The following is an 18501-nucleotide window of genomic DNA, read 5'->3' on the forward strand; positions in this document are numbered from 1 at the left end:
GCCATCTGGCCGTACCCCCAAGCACTACCTCAGTAGGCTCCCCAGCACAGGCATGCTCTGAACCCCATTGGTTAGGGGTTTTTGTGGAGCTTCTGTTATGTAGGAGTGATTGATTAAATCCTGGTGATTAACTTGGTTACTAGCTCCCCTGGCCCCTCTCCAGGGGCTGCTGGGTGGGGTAAGGGTTCTAGCACTCTACTCATACCATTACTAGCCAACAGCCCTTATCATCAAGTTAAATAGTGAGGGTGACCTCACTGGCATCAACTCAGATAAGGTTGGAAGGGTTTATGATTAATAACCCAAGACACTCTCCCATCATCCTTTTCACTAAGGAGATTCTTCTATTTGAGAAAGAGAGAAAGAGAAAGAGAGAGAAAGAGAAAGAGAAAGAGAAAGAGAAAGAGCATGAACAAGAAGATGGGCAGAGCGAGAGGGAGAAACAGACTCCCCTTGATGTGGGATTTGATGCCAGGACCCTGGGATCACACCCTGAGCCAAAGGCAGATACTCAACCAGGAAGCCACCCAGGTGCCCCAAAATAGTTTTAGATTCCTGGTCAAGTTACACAGTATGCCCATATACCCTTCCCCCAACTTCTTCTAACGCTGCATCTTTATCAAAACGAAGACATTAACATCGACACAAATACCATCAGCTAAACTCTGTAGATTTTATTTGGATTCCTCCAAGTTTTTCCACGAATGTCCTTTTCCTGCCCCAGGATCCAATCCAGGAGACCACCTCATAGGTGTCCTGTCTCCGGAGCCCTTCTAGTCTGTCACAATTTCTTGGTCCTTTTTTGCCTTCTGTGACTTTGACACTTCGGAAGAAGCACGGTAGACTGTCCCACAGTAGGGACTTATCGGATGTGTCCTCACGATCACACCGAGGTTATGGATTTGGGGGAAGAATACAAGGGTGAGGCGGCTTTCTCATCACCACGCATCAGAGAGTGCATGATGTCAACGTGACGTGACTTAATCTCATTAACCTTGATCCTTTGGGTAAGGTGGTGTCTGCCAAGTTTCTTCACTGCTTTTCCGTTTCTAGACTTAGCTAACTGAGTCACTTATGCCCAGCCCATACTCGGGATTTTAAGAGTGGAACAAAGTAACCCGAGGGATTTAGGCAGGACGGCAACGTGGTAGAAGGAATTCTCTGCTTGAAATGGAGAGTGGGCAGTGAGAGTGGACATGAACTGGCGGATCCAAGTGACTTGAGCAGCATGACTCAGCAGAAGTATGAGAAAGGAGAGGTGGAAGGTGGAGACAAGGATGGCCCACGGTTGGGTGGCTTGGGGCCTTCCGCGGCCCCCTAAACCATGGTTTGTGCATCCCTAGGAGCTTGTGTGCATCCTCGTAAGGAGAAGCCTCTGTCTGCTTCTGGGTCTTGCTTTGCCTTGGCGTGAGTCCATGAGGGTTACTGGGGCCTCCAGTTTTTATTTTTAAAGTTTTTATTGACTTATTTGACAGAGAGAGAGAGAGAGAGCACTCACAAGCAGGCTGAGCCAGGAGCCGGAGGTGGGGCTCCATCCCAGGACCCTGGGTTTCATGACCTGAGCCACCCAGGCTGCCCTACTGAGCTCCATCCCAGGACCCCGGGTTTCATGACCTGAGCCACCCAGGCTGCCCTACTGAGGCCTACGATGACTTACACACATGCACCAGGAGTTTAGGGTCATCAGAGAGGGTCGGAGCCGCACGGAAGACGGGACAGCCGGGGAGGGGCTGACAGGAGCTGGAGGAAAAGGAGTCAGCCCCAAATCCTCCTCTCCGCTCCACGTTTAATGACCCGGGTACGGGCGTATAACCAGAGGGCTCGTGACTCAGTGGTTTCAAACAAGTACTTTTATTTACCTCTGCGAGTTCCGCCAACCCGCCTCCCCCTGGCCCTGCGCGTTTCAGTTCTCCCTCCGAGGGCGTGCTGGGGAGGGCTGGGCGGCCACCCTGGGCCCTCACCTGCGCCGGCGGGACCCCCGCCCGGGTTTCTTTTCCCCGCGGCGCCGGCGGGCGGGGGCGGGGGGCGCGGCGGGGGTCGGGGCCGGGGGCGCTGGGCCGGGCGCCGGGCGGGCTCCGCTGCCCTGCGGGGGCTTGTACACCAGGTGGAAGATGAAGGCGTTGCAGTACCTGAGGAGGCGGGGCGTCGTCAGGGGCGGGGGCGGGGGGCGGGGCTGATGGGCGGGGCTCGGCGGGGGCCGGCCGGCCCGGGTCCCGGGAGCTGGATCCCGTCGGCTGTGTGTGCGCGCGTTCGAGACCCGCGGAGGGGGGCAAGGGGTCGCCGGAGTGAGAGGGCTACCCGGAGGGCGGAGGACCCCGCGCGGGCCCCGGGCCTTACCAGGGCATGCAGTTGTCGGCCGCTCGGAGGCGAAAGGGGGAGCGGAAGGGGTTGGGCCGCGGGGGGCTGGTGCCCCCGCCCGTGGCCACCGCCATGGTCTGGTCGTCCATCACACAGCCGTACTCGCTGCTCTCGGTGAAGAAGGCCGGCACTCGGAGGGACTGCAGCGGGCGGGGCCTCTGACTCTCCGCCCAGCCCCTCCCCAGGCGCCAGGGGCGCAGACAGACACACCGGGTCTGGGGGGCCCCGGGGCACGCCCCGGGTCTGGAGCAAAGGATGGGATGAAGGGGGCAAAGCAGGTTCGAGGCAGGAGGGGAGAACGGGTCCCTTTTGGGCCATCCCCCACCTGCAGCCGGGGCAGCGAGCTCAGCCAAGTGTCCTTGAGACCGAAGCCGGAGTTAAATCCTGCAGACAGAGGGGGAGTGGACAGAAGGTCGCGGGTGGCCTTGTCCCAGTCCCCACACTCCTACCCCCAACTCTTACCGATGACCAGGTCAGGCTTGGGCCCCTGGAGCAGGTGGTAGGGCCTAGCGGACACCTTGATCTGCAGGTCCCTGCGGCCCCCCTTCTCCTTAGTCCCGGAGCTGAGCCGCGCAGACACTCCGGAACCAGGACGAACAGAAACCTCTGGGCCATCCTAGGAAGCCAGGAGCAGAGAGGAGAGATGGCTGGAAGTTAGGGGACTGGGCCATGCGGAAGGCAAGACAGGGGAGAGCAGGAGGTAGGAGGGCAGCCCCCAGTCCTCACCCTTTGCAGGGTAAAATGCTGCTGGTCACTGTCAAGGGGCAGGCCGTCACCCACAAACTGCAGCTCCAGGGCCATGTGCGGGAGCAAGACCAGGAGCTCCTGAAGGACAGAGAGGACAGCTCAGGTACCCCCCCAACACGTCCATCTCCACACCCAAGTGCCACTTCTGTCCTGGAGGGACTTACCCAAAACACCATGACTAGATCAAACTCCTTCCCGGCCTCCACCACGTGGATTTTTAGTGACTGCTTGTTCTGGATGTTGAGCTCAGGGACTGGGTGAGAAGCTGGCCACTTAAGAAGAGGGCCTCCCCTCCTTCCTCTTATCCCCCTGTGGCCCCCCGCCCACCTCCCACCACTATGTCCCCAGCACATCTCCCCCTGCTCTGCTCTCCTTACAGGACTGGGGCACCAGGTGGGTGATGACGTAGTACACGGTCAATGGGTAGGTGAGAAGCACAGCCATGGGGGAGTCCAAGCTGAGGCCTCTCCACGTGTAGTAATCCTGCCACGAGCCTGGGGAGAGTGGGTTACTGGGGGACTGAGCGGGCCTGGATCTCAGCCCTGTCCTGTCTAATAGCATCCCTTCGTCACAGCCATTCAGACTGCTGGCCCTCCAACCCTGTCTGCTAGCTCTTGAAGGGCCCCTCCAGCTCACCAAAGAGGCCCCTGGGTGGATCTGGGGGCACAGGAGGCATGAGGGCAGGCCCATCTCCCTGGAGAAGCTGATAGGGATCTCCTGAAAGGATGAAAGAAGAGGATCATGGTGTCAGGGATCATGGGTAACATGGTGTTACCCGGCCCAACCCCCTCTTCCTCCCAAAGGAGCTGTATTCCCTGAAGCTACAGCAAGAGGAATGGGAGGTTCCCTGTGGATGGGGCTTTTGGACGGGGTGGGCAGGGGTGACTTCTTTGAGAACTGGGGCAAGGCCTGAAATGGCTCTGGTGGTGGTGGTGGTAGAGTTGGGTGTATAGGGTGGAGGTGTGACCTAGGACCCAGACAACTGTTTTCTCCCCCATCCTTCTCTCTAGGCTGAGGGGCCCATGCCTGAAGAGAGGCCCCACAAACCACTGAGAAGAAGGCTGAGGGCTGGTGTGCTGGCCCGGGGGTGCCTGGGGGTGCCAGGGCCTGGAATCAGCATGCTGAGCTGGGTCCAGTAGCCACGAGTGAGGCCCCGTGAGGCCAGAAAGGCCTCCTTGTTGAAGCTTTCACTGGTCACTTCTGGGGAAGGAGGAAGGGAGGGTTTGAGGAGGGTCTGGGGGCTAGGACCCCAGATATAGATCATCTCAGTTTCTCTCATGGCCCCTGGGTCTGAACCTGATTCTAGGCCTGGAGAGAATGAATATTTCTGAGTGTCTACAGCGTAGCGGGCACTGAGCCCACAGAATCTTTGTAACAATTCATGATTTGTTTCTGGTCACCAGTTCCTGGTGCAGCTGGGCAGCAAGCGCCTGCACCCCTGCTCCTGCACCCCCTGGGCTCTTTCAGGGGTGCAGACATGCAATCCTCAGCTCCAGATCCGGTGTGCAGCCCCAGGACTTGGGCCCCCAGCCCTAAATCCCCAGCATCCAGGCATTACACCTGGGATCCAGCCCCAGACATGTCTCCTGCAGGCCCAGAACCTGGCCTGCAGCCCCCAACACCTGGTTTCACTTTCTCCCCCATTCCCATCTCCTGTGGTACCTGCAGTGTAGGTAAAAGGCAGGGTTGCCAGTTCTCCAGCCCGCTCCATGAAGGCTGCAAGCCTTGGACACCAAAATTGATGGCTCACATCATCTGGGCATCGCCGCCAGTCGGCCCGGAGACAGGCCTCTCCACAGTACAAGACGGCACTACACTGGGGGCTGGGGTCACAGGGGTGGTGGGCACCCAGGATTAATCTCTGTAGGTCTTCCGTCTGCTGTTTGTCTGCCCCGCCACTGCCCATGTATCGTTCAGTCTGTTTTTCTCTATACTCTGCTCCTAACAGCTTGCTTTCTTCCTCCTCTGACTCCCAGGTCTCTAACACCTGTCTGGTAGCCCCACCCCACCCCACCCACCTTCGCCAACCAGCTTTCTCAGCTTGCCCTGACTGTTGGGGTCTCCTTCCTTCTCCCCCCCCCCCCCCCACCTTTCAGGCAGCTCACCAAGGTGTCAGCTTCACTTCAAAGCTGTGCCTGTGACAAACATGGCAGGTTTGAGCCTGGAGGGAGGCAAATGTGAAGCCCGGCCGGGGACCCCACGTCCGCATAGGTGTCTTGGCTAACTTCACTCCCAGCTTTGGGACCAGACTCTCCAACTCTCTGAATGGGGGTGGAGGCAGTGTCAGTCTGGTGGGCTCTGGAGTCCAGACCCCTAGGTGTCCCCAACCTCAGATACCAGATTTCTGTACCGATGCAGTTGGGCGTCTCCCACAGTAAGCTGTCGGGGCTTTCGAGGGTCTCCGGAGCCCATGGGGCAGGCCATGCTGTGGCAGAGGAGGGCATAGGCGCGAGGGGCCAGGTTCTCTGTCCCTGAGCCCTTGCATGCACTCCCCTGGGTTCCATCCATTAGCAGGTCAATGCCCAAGATGGTGCCATGTTCATCCGTCACCAGTAAGAGGCAGGAAAGGTGCAGGGGGGCAGCCTCTGGGGAAGGAAAGTCAGAGGTGGGGAGTGGCAAAGATGGGCAGAGTCAAAGGTATGAAAATCATGCCTACAGGAGTTAGGCGGGTCAACTAAATGAACAGAGGGGAACGGGTAGAGAGGGGATGCCTCATGGAAAGAGGATACTTGCTACACGGTGCTGCCACCTGCGCCACACAGAAGTGTTGGCCTGCTGCTGGAACTTGAAAGTTTTCCTTTGACTTCTGGAATCTTTTTTTTTTTTTCTTTCATTGTATAAATGTTGGCTCAAAGTTTGAAAAACAAAAACCACTGCGAGTCAATGAAAACACCTTTTGGGCCAGCTTGGCCAGCAGGCCACCCACTGGTGACTCCTGGCCGGGCTGCATGGTAGAGGAGGTCTTCCAAAGGGGAGAATGTCTAGGCAGGGGTCAGACAGGGCAGCCCCAGGATCTTACCGCTTCTCCGCCCCTTCCTCCTGTCAGGGCCCGCTTCTTCCTCAGCCTTGTCCTCTCGGCAGCCTTCCTCGCTGCCTCTGCCTCCTGCCTCCTGCTCAGCCTCCTCGGTCTCCCCTGGAGGGTTTGCTTCCTGGGGGGACTCCCTGCTGGTGGGGCCCGGCTCCCCATCCTCCTCCGGATCTACCTTCTCCACACCTGTACCCTCCTCCTCTCTATTCTCTTCCTCTTCCTCCTCCTCCTCTGCTTCCTCCCCTTCCTCCAGGCTGACAAAGCTGACATAGGGGCTTAGGTCTCGCAGGTGCAGTGGGGGCTCGTCTCCCAGGAAGCAGGCAGCACCCAGGCCTGGTGCAGGGCCCGGCTCTGCCCCTTGCCCCAGGCTGATGCCTACACTACGGTTGGGCAATACATGGAGCACCCAAAGGGCAGGGTCCTGGGGCAGTCTTCTGATCTGAGCCTCCAGCTGGCGCCAGCGGCTCTCAAGGCTGGCCCCCACAGCCCCGCGCTCTGCAGCGAACTTTCGGAACCAGCCAAACAGGAGGGCAGCGAAATCAAGGAACTCATCTCTGTATCCAGACACAAACTCCATGTCTTCAGGGGCACGGGGTCTGGGCCCAGACTAAGCAGAGGAAGGGGTGTATGGTAAGGCAGAGGGCAATGGGGGGGTTCGGGGCTGGGTCACCAAATGGGGAGGGTGTGGGTTTGAGGTTCACTAACGTGGGGCCTCTGGATGAGTGTGAGGAGCTGAGACTACTTTTCCGGGGCTCAGGGTGGGAGTTCAGGTTGAGAACTGGGGCAGGCATGGAAGTGGGAGAGCAGGGTTTCAGATGAGTAGTCGGGAGTGAGATGGTATTTGGGGCTCAGAATCCGAGGCTCAAACCCTCAAGAGTAAGGTCTGAATTGTGGATAGATTTGGAGGGCTAATCCCACGGGGAAGGGTTTGGCGAGCGGGGATTACTTTGGATCCGTCTGCGGGATGTGCGAGGAGGGAACCGGAGCGGGGGCATCCCCTCGCCTTGGACCGGTTCGGCGGGGAGTCCCCGTGGACCCAGTCCCTCCCGGCCGCTCCGCCTCTCCGGTACCTGCAGCCGCCACCACTTTTCGAAGGTAAATACCTCGGGGCTCCGGGGGGATGGGGGTGGGTGGGCGTGACGTCAGGGCCGCGGGAGCCCGCGCCCCCCCCCCGCCGAGACCCCGCCCCCGTCGGGGGCTCACGGACTTTCCCGCGGTTCTCACCCGGCATGTGACCCAGTGCCGGCGCCCGGCGGGGAAGCGAAAGCGCCCTGGGAGGTGGTGGCGGCGGAGGGCGGGAGGAGCGGTGGCGGCGGGCGGGCCGCCTGACCTGGGGCGGCTGGGCGGGCATCCCCGAGCGGGGCCGAGCTCGTGTTGCCTTTGCGCGCTCCTTCCCGGCCGCTCCCTCGGCGCGGGGGCGCGGGGGACGGGGGCGCGGGGGCGCGGGGCCCCGCCTCCGGGACTTTCCCCGCGGCGGTGGCGGTGGGGGGCAGCTGCCGCGAGGCCCGCAGTACCGACCGCGCTGTCGGTTCGGAAGGTGAGAGCTCGGGAGGAGGGCGCCTCCAGCTCGCGCCGCACCCCCCACCCTCGCACCCCGACGGCCGCGGCTGCCCGGCGTCCCGGCGGGCCCGGGAGGGAGCAGCTGGACGCCGCGCTGCGGTCCGGCCTGGCCCCCGACATGGGGGCCGGGCCCCTCGTGCTGCTTGCCGCGCTGGCGCTGCTGACTCGGCCAGGTTCGTCCAGGGCCCCAGTCGAGGAGTGGAATGGGGGACCGGGGCGCCAAGGGCCGCGGGGTAGTGTGGAGCAGGGGGCGGAGCCGGGGTCCCCCCCTGGGTAGGGGACAGGCTAGGGGCACCCGGGTCCGGGCGTGTGTGTGGGAGCGCCCTGTGGGTCTGGGGGTCAGATCCGGGATCCGAGGAGGAGGCGCGGTGACGCTGGGGAGCCCCTCGAGCTGGGATCTGGCGCTGACCGCCGGTACCCTTGCCAGGCGATGGCAACGAGGGCAGCGTCACTGGCAGTTGTTACTGCGACAAAGCGATTTCTTCCGGCTCCCCTCCGACCGCGGAGCTCATGGCTCATCTCCGAAAACATCTGCGAGTCTATCAGCGCTGTAATTCCTACGTCAGGTGAGCTCACGGAGCACCGGGAGGGCGGCGCTGCTGGGGCCTCCAGGACCTCACTGGTTCACCCGGAGCTCCTGGGGGCACCTGGCCCCCTCTCAGGGTTACCTTCCCCCTAATTCTCCATGCCCTTGTTTCCCTGTCCCAACCACCTGGGAATTCCCCAGTCTGGGCAGAAAGGGCCCTGCTTGCTTTTGGCAGTGACTTCAGGTCTTTGGAATGAGGAAAGAGTCAAAATCCCAAGTCTTCCTTCTTAGGTTTCAGCTACGAATGCGGAGCGTGTGTGGCGGCAGCAAGGATCCGTGGGTTCAACAGTTGATGAGCTGCTTGGATCGTAAAGGTACTGGCTTTCCCTCTCCTGCCTGAGGTCTGTCTTCAGGGCAGGGGCCCCCTCCCAATGACACCTGGCATTCCTCTTGTAGCTGGTGCCAGCCAAAGCCCCTTAGGTCCCTGTTGGCCCCGTGTCATTCACCATCACTGTCATGATTTTGGCCAATCCATCCTGTTACCTGTGCTCTTATTTCCTTAATATTTTTCGTGAAACCAAGGCACTGCTTTTGTTTTCTGGTGTTTGACTGTGGTGATCTAAAGACATACACAAAAGTTGAAAGACCAGTGCAGTGAACATCTGTAGGCCCACCACCTAGATTCCACGCTTTTTGGCTTTTTAATGTTTATATTTTATGTAATGTGTGTAGTAGGCAGAGAACACAGCAAATGCGTGTGTTTTACAATATCAAGTTTACAGCATGCTGACTATATTCGTTTTAGTTCACGCCCATCTATGTTTCTATCCATCATCAATCCGCCTTTTTTTTTTAAAAAAAAGATTTTATTTATTTGAGAGAGAGAGAAGAGTGCATGAGAAGGGGAAGAGCAGAGGGAGGGGGAGAAGTAGTAGACTCACTGCTGAGCAGGGAGCCCAATGTGGGGCTGGATCCCAGAACCCTCAGATCAGGGCGCCCCACCTTATTTTCTGATGTATTTCCAAATTAGTTGCAGGCTCGACCATACTTCATCCTCACACATCTCAGACTGTGTATTGTTAAGTAGAAATCAGCACTTTATTGTTGATTTTTCTCTTTTGAGGTAAAATTCACGTACAGTGAAACGAGTTAAGTTCTTATGTGTACACAAGCCGGTTTTGGAAAAACTTAACTAGCAGCTTGTCCTAAGCAATAACATCTGTGAAGCCACAGATTTGAGGCGCCGGCTGTATTTTTCTCCTAAAATAAATACACAACCGTTAAAACACAAAATGTTCTAACACGTTGCAGCTGAAGTTGTCTTGTTGGAGCATCCCTGGTGTGCATACTGTTCCGTGGGCTACAGAAAGGCCTGCCTACAGGATTGCACTCCATCCTTCTAGCTACCGTGGCCCTCGGTACTAAAATCCTGCTTTATAGCTGAAAGCAAAGTGTCTCAGGGAGTGGGGTCAAGAGACAAGGGACAAGGTTGTGCATGAGACTGCTCGGAAGCAGAGCCAGCTCTGGACACAAGCCTATCCCAGCACTTCCCTGTCGAATTCAGCTTACTTCCTTTTCCACCCCCCACCCCTGTGTCTGCCTTCCTTTTCAGGGCCTTAAGCTGTGACCTAGACCCACTACCCTTCAACTACTTTTTCACTTTGCATCCTCAGCTCATTTCTTTCTTTCTTTTTTTTTTTTTGAATATTTTATTTATTCATGAGAGACAGAGAGAGAGGCAGAGACACAGGCAGAGGGAGAAGCAAGCTTCATGAATGGAGCCCGATGTGGGACTTGATCCCTGGACTCCAGCATCACACCCTGAGCTGGGCCCAAGGCAGGTGCTAAACCACTGAGCCACCCAGGGATCCCCTGTATCCTCAGCTCTTAGCTCTGATTCCTTACTTCTTGTTTCTCCAGAATGTGGCTCTGCTGATTCCAGAAGTGTGGCCCCCCAGGAGCAGTTACCTCCCCTCAGCACCCAGGTTCCTGAGCCCACAGAAAGGGCGCCTTTAGACATGGGCTCCCCTGCTCAGACATACCTGCCACCCGCCTGGCGGTCTACATACCTGCCAACTGCCTTGCAGTCCACCAGGCAGCCCGTGTTTCCAGCAGGGACACTATCTTTGGAGAAAAAGCTCACCCATACCAGTGAAATCGCTACATCTACTGTGGGCCACAGTCTTAGGACTGGGTCTGAGGCTGGGGAGAGCCAGAAGCAGCAGATTAAAAGAGTGGAGCCTACGGCTGGGACATCAGCCATGGTGCCTGTGCTGTCCCTCCTGGGCATCATTTTCATTCTCACCGGAGTCCTCCTATATGTTCTTTGCAAGAGGAGGGAGCAGTCACTGCAGCACCCTCCAGGTGAGCTGGGCCTCTGGGCCCCTCTTTTCCAGGGACCATAGCCTCCTTGGCAGGGATCCTGCCCCCAGTAGCTCCCGAGTGTCGAAACCTACCCCAGGCAGACAAATATGAAGGCGGTCTACACCGTGGGCCATAGGCAATGAGATAAGAGTCAGTTAGAGACATTTACGGAATAGGGAAGGAGGGAGGGAAGCCATCTCAGGCCCAGGGACCTGTCCTTGACCTTCAAAGCTGGGCAGGGCTTGGAGCAACATCAGGATGGTGGCTGGGGTAGGCTAGTGGGAGATGAACCAGAGGAGGACGGTGGGGGCCATTCATTTATTTCACAAATCTGTATTGAGCACCTAATGTTCTAAGTCCTATGGTTAATGTTTTGGGGTCTAATTCCTCAGTTCAAGCTATTCCCCCAGCTTTCCTTAATCTCAGAGCTGGTATATTAATTTCCATATCTTTTTCAGATCTGCAGCTTCATTACACACCCGTGGCATCAGACTCCAATGTGTGAGCTAAGAGCGGAAGCCTGTGAGGGTACACATTGTGATTTATTCAGTCCTGTATAATTTAGAATAATCTCTGGCACTTAATAGGCACTCTGTAGCTATCTGATGTTTAACATACAAATAACCAGCCAGTGCCCTCTTGTGGAGCTTTCCTGGTCTTTTATTTTCTATGCTATCCTGCAAAGTCTACCTTTTAATGTAATACCTTAGAGGAATTCTTTATGTGCATTTTATTACTAAAGATTATTTTTATAATTATTGGCTCTTTTTTCTGCAGACATTGCCCTCATGCCCTTGCCCCTTACCATGGTTCCTGGCTTCAGCTTCTCTGCTGAGGATCCCACTGCCCCCTAGTCCCAGTCTCTCATCACACACCAGCTGTTCCTCCCCAGCCTCAGGCCTCTCCTGCTTCCTCCTTCCACCCCCACAGTGCGGGGGTGGGCCTTCCCACCGTTCCTCAGCAGGTGCCATGCACTTGGGTTTTATTTCCTCAATCCCTGTTCATATCACCCACATATGTTCCAGTGAGAGTCTGAGCTCCTTGCTTTCATTGCTGTTGTTTTTATTATTAAAGCCCCTAGTTCTTGTTTTGTCTCTTTCAATGAAAAAGAACGTGCCTCCACGTTCATTGGTCCAGTCTGAAGAAGCCTGGGGTAGGGACATGAAAGGTTTGAGGAAGTAAGATTGGTGTCTGAATCTCCCCTCTGCCTGAACTTGTCAGCAGTTTTGTGGTGAGCAGAGCACCCTGCTGGAGGAGCCAGGGCATCACTGTGGGCAGGCTTGGTCTCACAAGATTCTCCGTTCCCACTTTCTGCCATTCAGCCCTTGCATACTCAGTCCAGTAGGGCACGTGTGTGGCAGCCCCTACTGCCCACTGTACAGGTCTCCAGGTTTTGTCCAGAGTGCCGGTGGTGGTCTCCAAGTTCTTGCTAGGTTGGCCTAGTTTTCCAGCATCTGCTCACAGGTTCGGGCCACATCACTGAGCTTGAGGCGAGCATAGTCCACTCGCTTCAGGGCCATCTGACAGTCCTTTCTGGAAGAGTAGCTGGAGCCCTCGTGGGGCTGCCCCGTGGCCACCTACAGGATATTCAGATGGGTCAGTGAGGCACCCCTTCCCTTCCCCATCTCCCCAGCCAAGTAGCGGCTTTCCCATCTCATTTCTTCCCTGGGTGTGAAGCCTTTAAGGCTGGGGAGGTGGCTGGCTGACCTAGAGTAAATCACTTCACTTGTTAACCTCATCTATCAAGTGTGGGCAACAGTAACTACTTCCTAGACTTGTTGCAATCTCTGACACATTGTAAAAACTTAATGCAGGGCGGTTGCTGTTATAAAAAAAGACTCCAGAACCCTCTGAACCTTGTCCCTTTTCTTAGGGCGTTGCCACTTCAGGGCCCCAAGGTCAGGTCAAGTGTCTTGAGTGCAAACTCTTGTGGCTTTGGCAGGGTTCACAGATTCTTTCCCAGGGCTTCCCTGTCCAGCGGCTCTCGTAGCGCTTACCAGTGAATTGGGCAGGGCCACCTTTAAGTATTTCCTTCAGGAAGGAGAAGCTGGGTCTGGAAGGGTCACCCAGTCCCGGGTCTCGGCTGGCTGGCTGGCTGGCTGGCTGGGAGGGGGGTAGGATGGGGGGATGGGATAGAGGGTGGGGTCTGGGGTGCCCGCGGTGTCGGCGGCCAGGGCAGGGGCGGAGAGCGGGAGGGGGCCAGCACCCCACCACGTACACACCTGGGTGAGGTAGCGGATCTGAGCCGACAGCTCCGCCTCCACGTGCTGCACAGACGCCGTGAAGGCCGCCGCCTGCCGGTCCAGGAGCCGCTCGTTGGTCTTCTCCTTGGACAGCTCCAGGATCACGGTCCCTGCGGGGGAGGAGACAGGGCCGGCGCTAGCCGGAGCGAGCCGTGCTGCCTGCCCCACCCCCCACCGCGGCCACCTGGGGGAGTCCCTCTGGGGGGGGCCCTCTCATCCCTGCTGAGGGGCGGCGGCAGGCACAGGTGCAGCCCTGCCCCGCCTCGCTCCCCGCCACCAGCCGTCGCGTCCCGAACCTGCGTTCTGCAGAATGGCGCCGATTTCCCGTTCGATGTCCTCCAGGGCGCGGAGCCTCTCGTTCGCCAGGCTGTAGGTAGCCATCGTCGCTCGGTGAGCCCTCCACGGGCTTTTCTCCTCGGCGAGACGCGACGCGGGAGCCCGGAAACGGCTGTCGGTGTGCGCCTGCGCAGGGCGTGCTCGGGCTGCGACTACAATTCCCAGGATGCTCGGCGCGGTCTCGCCTGGCGGGGGGCGGGGGGACTACAAACTCCCAGGGTGTTGTGCGCACTCCCCGGTTTGCGCCGCCACCGCCACCGCCACCTCGCGACCAACTGTGGTAAGAGGCGGTCGTGAAGCCTGGCTTCCCCGCCCGAGGTCCCTCAGCCCGCAGCCTTCGCGACATTCCCGGAGCGGGGGTGGCGGGTGGGGGCGCGTCTGTATTTGGTTTCTTCTACGAGAAGCGCCCGCGCGGCTGCTGGTGCTGGGGGATGATGGTGGGAGCTCTGGGATGCTCTGCTTGCCCGGCCCGCTCCGCCGTCCGTCGGGGCCTGGGGAGGCCTGACCCGGTGAGTGTCGCCTTGTTCATCGCCCCAGCGATTGCCCCCGCGGGCGGGAGCCCCGCTGACACCCAGGCTTTGCAGCTTGTTCACAGGAGCTGGCTCCTTTCAGCCTTCCCCCTTTCCCTTTCTGGTTGCCTGGTACAGGTGGGGTCTGGGGCTGCGGGATGAATGGGATGGACTGTCACGTGACAGCGAGGTGGCCCTCCGGGAGCCCAGAGAGAGGATTGGAGCGGGGGTGGAGGGGATAAGCGTTGCTGGAGACGAGCTTAGGGATCATCAGGTGGACGAGAGGCTGCAGTGGAAGAGGGGGTCGGCCCCAGCGGGTGCATGGTGCTGAGGAAGGGGGTGCCTGGTGCAGCGCCGGTGCAGCCAGGGAGCCAGTTTGACGGGAGCCGCCAGTGCAATGTGGCAGCGGCTTGATGGAGTTGGAGCCAGATCAGCAAGGGGCTTCCCAGCTAAGTCATTTGGACTTTGCTCCCGAAGCCCTTGGGAACCCTTGAAGGATCTTCATAACAAGAAGTGTGTTATGGCCAGGTGTACCTTTGGCGGGGGAGGGGGACAGCCTCTGGAAGATTGGGAATGAAGCTGGTTGGCTCAGGGATAGCAAGATGAATGGAGACTTTGAGTTCAGTGTGAGGGACCTCGCATGGAACTTCACTCCTTTTTAAAATCCTAATAAAGTAACAGCAAGGGAATTTTTATTAAGGGGTCAGAGAGAGAGAGGAATTTTTAAAAAATATTTTATTTATTTATCTATGAGAGACACAGAAAGAGAGGCAGAGACACACAGGCAGAGGGAGGAGAAGCAGGCCCCCTGTAAGGAGCCCGATGTGGGACTCCATCTCCAGTCCTGGGATCACAACCTGAGCCAAAGGCAGATGGCCAACCACTGAGCAACCCAGGTGTTCCAGGGATAGGAATTAATAGCAAAATTAAGTAGAAGCTGGAAGACAGAGGGAAAGTGGTGACTGATTTAGCAGTGAAGTGGTCATTAAGCCAGCAGTGGAGAAAGCTTCAAAGCAACATGATTTACTCTTAATTTAGTGGCATCGTGTACAACTGGGATGTAGGTGATACTAAAATGAGGAGGATTATTTGAAATAGATACCCCTTCCCCAGATTTTCTCCTTTGCTGTATATATCTCTGTACAACCACTCAGCTCCAACCCATCAAATACTGGAGGTTTTGTTGTTGTTGTTGTTGAAGGTGGAAAACAGGGCCTTTGGCATGGAAGGCCCTCCCCACCTGCCCCTGCCCCACTGGGCACAGTTGTATTGAAAACAGAGATTAGGGGTAGCTGGCTGGCCCAGTCAGAAGGGCATGTGACTCTTGATCTCCGGGTAGTGAGTTCAAGCCCCATGTTGGGTGTAGAGATTACTTAAATTAATTAAAAAAAAAAAAAAAAAAAAGCTTAGAACTAAAACGAGAAAATAGGTATTAAATGAAAGTTTATTTACTAAGTTGTTCTAATCTGGAATTCTATACCCCAGTGGTGCTAGGATGAAGGCTAAAAATGCAATGATTCAATAACATAGAACTTAATTTTTTTTTTTTTCCCAAAAAACAGCCCAGTGTGGGTAGTTCAGCATGTTCCACAGGTCATACGAAGATCAAGGCTAAAAGTGCAGCTTTGCCAGCCTGTAGGGTCTTGTACTCAAGAGTGTGGTCTGCAGGCCAGCAGCATTGACATTACCTAGAAGCTCACTAGAACTACAGAGTCGCAGGCCCCAAGCACATCTTCTGAATCAGTATCTGTGTTTGAAGATCCTCAGGTGATCTGTCTGCACAGTGAAATCTGAAGACCGCTGCTCTGGGGCAGTGCTGTCCGTCCTGTCAAAACTGGGTTGCTACCATTCCTGGGTCAGAGGCAGGCGGCGGCAAGGATGAAGAGGAAATGTGGAGGAGGCTCACCTGGCTCAGGTGACCAGGAAGTGGCCCAGATAATTTCTTTTTTTTTTTTTTTTTAAGATTTTATTTATTTATTCATGAGAGACACAGAAGAGAGAGGCAGAGATGTAGGCAGAGGGAGAAGCAGGCTCCAAGCAGGAAGCCTGATGTGGGACTCGATCCTGAGACTGCAGGATCACACCCTGAGCCAAAGGCAGGTGCTCAACCACTGAGCCACCCAGGTGTCCCCCAGATAATTTCTACTCTCATTCCATGGAAGGAAACAGTCATATGGTCTCACCCAACTCTGGGGTTCTAGGAAACCCAGTCTTTACCTAGGTGGCCAGCTCCTGGTCTTGCGCCGTGGAAGAAGAGATTTTAGGGGAGACGTGGACTCTCACAACAGCTAAGATGGAGGTGGAATAAAGACATTTTGATACGTACAGAGGTCTCAGATTTCTCTCTCAAGTTCCCTTTCTCAGGAGGTTACTAGGAGTAGACCCAGAAGAGGAAGATGTAGGATACAGAATCTGAGTAAGGCCTTCAACACTGCAAGGGACGAATGAGAGAACACCAGGTGAAGGCCGCGCCAGTGTGGCAGGCAGGAGGAGCACCCAGTTCAGAATGGGGTGGTTCTAGAAGGCTTCTGGAGAGATAGCTTTACAGAGACGTAAGTGATGAACATCTGTTTCGTTTTGAGGGTATAGAGAGGATATATAGACTTTCAGAGAAGAGTACAGGGCAGAATTAGTGAGCAACTCAGGGAATAAGCAGATTCCTAAAATGACAGCTATTCAGGGAAGATGGCCTTGTGCAAGAGGTCATCCATATACCGCGTGACAACTGGATATGTCATGTGTAGGCAGCAAAGTGCAAATATTGAATATTGACCTCACCCCCCATTGATACAACTTTCTTGGGAGCATGGGATGCTGGGGCAGGATGGTGCGTGTTCCACTGTGGCAGAGAGGGGCAGAAGGGACTCAGTCTTCAGCTTGAATGGTGGGGCGCTGGGGATGCTTAGAACAAAAATCTGGAACATTGTTGTTCAGGGGCATGGAGGTAAATACCAGAAGAAGCATCCAAAGGAGGTGAAAATGGTTGCCTCTACGGAGAAGTGAGCTGGAGAGGGATAGGCTATAGGCCTTGTGACTGTCCCTGGCTCCTTCAACTCTGTGCGTAGACAACTCTGAAACGGTGAAACGGTGGAGAAGAAATGGATAGAGATTTACTTCATGAGGAAGAGGCCCGAGAGTGGAGGAGTGTCTTCTGTTTGGTTTCCTTCCTTCCTTGGACAGAAGAGACTTGTGTGGGTTTACATGCTGTGGAGGAAGAACGAGTAGAGAGAAGGAGGTAGAGGTCAAAGTCGGGGGCGTGGTTTGATGAATTGAGGTCTCAGAGGAGGTAGGAGGGGACAGGTCTGAGCTGAGGTGGAGGAGGGAGCTCTGAATAGGAGAAGGCGGCTTGGCCTTGGTTGTAGAGAACCCAGATCCATGCAGGTGTTTGTACATCACCATCCCTGGCAGCCTGATCTCTGTGAGGCTCAGAAATCACCGTGAGTGTGAGGAAGGTTGGGAATATGTAGTGAGGGAGGTGACCAGGAGTGTAGGGAGGGACAGAGGCTCATTGGGGAATCAAGGGCCCAGCTGACTGTATGTTGGCAGTGGCCCCAAACGTGTCTCCAAGCGCCCAGCACGGGGTTGGCACCTCAGATGTATCAAGAAGTATTTGTTGAGTGAACTAATGTGTGCTATGTGCAGTTGCATTCCGTGGTTTTAGTCTGGCGGCACTCGCTAGCCCTGTGCTGGAGCGGTGTGGGCTGGGGGCAATGGGACGGAGCCTGGGCTGGGGGTTGACAGCAGGTGTTTGTCAGGAGGAGCAGTTGAGCTAGCGGATGGGGTTGCATTGGGTAGGGCGGGCTCCAAGTTCAGTCTGGAAGGAAAAAGAAGCGCCAGATTGCGAGGGAACAGAAGGGCCAAGAGCTTGGAGAAAAAAATACTCCAAGAAGCCGTTAAAAGAGTGATTGTGATTGTCTACCTTAAAACTTAAAAAGTGAATTATGAAAAATATCAGGAGCAGAGGCACCTGGGTCGATTAAGCATCTCCCTTTGGCTCAGGTCATGATCCAGGGGTCTTGGGATCAAGTCCTGCATTGGACTCCCTGCTCAGTGGGGAGCCTGCTTCTCTCTCTCCCTCTGCTCTTCTCCCCGCTTGTGCGTCCTCTCTCTCAAATAAATAAAATCTTAAAAAAAAACTTTGAAAAAAGTGACTGTGATTGTGTACCTTAAAGTTTAAAAAGTGAATTATTAAAAATATCGGAAACGGGGCACCTGGGTCGGTTAAGTATCTGCCTTCAGCTCAGGTGATGATCCCTGGGTCCTGGGATCGAGTCCTATGTCAGGCTCCCTGTTTAGTGGGGATCTGCTTCTCCCTCTCCCTCTATCCCTCCCCCTGCTTGTGTGCTCTCTCTCTCTCTTTCAAATAAATAAATAGTCTTTAAAAAAATATCAAGAGCAAAATGCTTTGCAACTAGAGGTGATGGCTTAGCAACATTGTGGATGTATTAAATGCCATTAAACTACTAAACTGTACAGTTTAAGATGGTTAATTTTATGTTATGTGAATTTTACCTCCATATTAAACCAAAAAAAAAAAAAAAAAAAGCACCCAAAAATACGAACCTAGAAACAAATTCAAAAGACAATGACAGGGATCCCTGGGTGGTGCAGCGGTTTGGCGCCTGCCTTTGGCCCAGGGTGCGATCCTGGAGACCCGGGATCGAATCCCACATTGGGCTCCCGGTGCATGGAGCCTGCTTCTCCCTCTGCCTATGTCTCTGCCTCTCTCTCTCTCTCTCTCTCTGTGACTATCATAAATAAATAAAACAAACAAACAAAAAAAGACAATGACAAACCAGGAAAAATATTTGCAAAATATATGACAAAGAG

At 55.6% G+C, this 18501-nt stretch overlaps 3 protein-coding genes and 1 long non-coding RNA gene across 7 annotated transcripts; 2 read left to right on the plus strand and 2 right to left on the minus strand.

The window, feature by feature from the left end:
- Positions 1 to 1831: 1831 nt before the first annotated feature.
- ZMYND15 (zinc finger MYND-type containing 15) lies at positions 1832 to 6740 on the minus strand. 3 transcript variants are annotated; one of them, XM_049110124.1, is made up of 13 exons: positions 6125 to 6740; positions 5456 to 5690; positions 5211 to 5366; positions 4768 to 4928; positions 4153 to 4305; positions 3742 to 3822; positions 3483 to 3599; positions 3270 to 3358; positions 3085 to 3180; positions 2821 to 2974; positions 2684 to 2742; positions 2338 to 2498; positions 1832 to 2129 (listed from the first exon to the last, which is right to left on the minus strand). In XM_049110124.1, the coding sequence occupies exons 1-13, from the start codon at positions 6708 to 6710 to the stop codon at positions 1958 to 1960; spliced, it is 2220 nt and encodes a 739-aa protein (XP_048966081.1). In that variant the 5' UTR covers positions 6711 to 6740; the 3' UTR covers positions 1832 to 1957. The 3 variants fall into 3 exon arrangements, with proteins under 3 accessions (XP_048966081.1, XP_025284449.3, XP_025284452.3); XM_025428664.3 differs by having other exon boundaries at positions 3085 to 3183; XM_025428667.3 differs by lacking the exon at positions 4153 to 4305 and having other exon boundaries at positions 3085 to 3183.
- A 312-nt stretch (positions 6741 to 7052) lies between these two features.
- Positions 7053 to 11338, plus strand: CXCL16 (C-X-C motif chemokine ligand 16). Its single transcript, XM_025428780.3, has 6 exons — positions 7053 to 7228; positions 7671 to 7866; positions 8121 to 8259; positions 8511 to 8593; positions 10140 to 10583; positions 11042 to 11338. The coding sequence occupies exons 2-6, from the start codon at positions 7812 to 7814 to the stop codon at positions 11086 to 11088; spliced, it is 768 nt and encodes a 255-aa protein (XP_025284565.2). The 5' UTR covers positions 7053 to 7228; positions 7671 to 7811; the 3' UTR covers positions 11089 to 11338.
- A 290-nt stretch (positions 11339 to 11628) lies between these two features.
- MED11 (mediator complex subunit 11) lies at positions 11629 to 13311 on the minus strand. Of its 2 annotated transcripts, XM_025428674.3 has the most exons (4): positions 13123 to 13308; positions 12806 to 12936; positions 12581 to 12686; positions 11629 to 12160 (listed from the first exon to the last, which is right to left on the minus strand). In XM_025428674.3, the coding sequence occupies exons 1-4, from the start codon at positions 13205 to 13207 to the stop codon at positions 12060 to 12062; spliced, it is 423 nt and encodes a 140-aa protein (XP_025284459.1). In that variant the 5' UTR covers positions 13208 to 13308; the 3' UTR covers positions 11629 to 12059. The 2 variants fall into 2 exon arrangements, with proteins under 2 accessions (XP_025284459.1, XP_025284460.1); XM_025428675.3 differs by lacking the exon at positions 12581 to 12686 and having other exon boundaries at positions 13123 to 13311.
- A 248-nt stretch (positions 13312 to 13559) lies between these two features.
- Positions 13560 to 18227, plus strand: LOC118354768 (uncharacterized). Its single transcript, XR_004815839.2, has 2 exons — positions 13560 to 13671; positions 15234 to 18227. It is a non-coding gene; the product is annotated as an uncharacterized LOC118354768 (long non-coding RNA).
- The last annotated feature ends 274 nt before the right edge of the window (positions 18228 to 18501 follow it).

Source organism: Canis lupus, chromosome 5 (assembly GCF_003254725.2).
Source record: "Canis lupus dingo isolate Sandy chromosome 5, ASM325472v2, whole genome shotgun sequence".
NCBI lineage: Eukaryota > Metazoa > Chordata > Mammalia > Carnivora > Canidae > Canis > Canis lupus.

Coding starts and splice junctions, on each gene's coding strand:
- ZMYND15 (XM_025428664.3), bottom strand. CDS start 6,710: ATGGAGTTTGTGTCTGGATACAGAGATGAGTTCCTTGATTTCGCTGCC. Junction 3,823..4,152: donor CCTCAGCCTTCTTCTCAGTG/GTTTGTGGGGCC, acceptor TCATCCTTTCAG/GAGATCCCTATCAGCTTCTC. Junction 2,499..2,683: donor GCTCGCTGCCCCGGCTGCAG/GTGGGGGATGGC, acceptor CGCCCGCTGCAG/TCCCTCCGAGTGCCGGCCTT.
- CXCL16 (XM_025428780.3), top strand. CDS start 7,812: ATGGGGGCCGGGCCCCTCGTGCTGCTTGCCGCGCTGGCGCTGCTGACT. Junction 8,260..8,510: donor CGCTGTAATTCCTACGTCAG/GTGAGCTCACGG, acceptor CTTCCTTCTTAG/GTTTCAGCTACGAATGCGGA. Junction 8,594..10,139: donor GAGCTGCTTGGATCGTAAAG/GTACTGGCTTTC, acceptor TTGTTTCTCCAG/AATGTGGCTCTGCTGATTCC.
- MED11 (XM_025428674.3), bottom strand. CDS start 13,207: ATGGCTACCTACAGCCTGGCGAACGAGAGGCTCCGCGCCCTGGAGGAC. Junction 12,937..13,122: donor CGCCATTCTGCAGAACGCAG/GTTCGGGACGCG, acceptor CCTCCCCCGCAG/GGACCGTGATCCTGGAGCTG. Junction 12,687..12,805: donor AGATCCGCTACCTCACCCAG/GTGTGTACGTGG, acceptor CCCCCCTCCCAG/CCAGCCAGCCAGCCAGCCAG.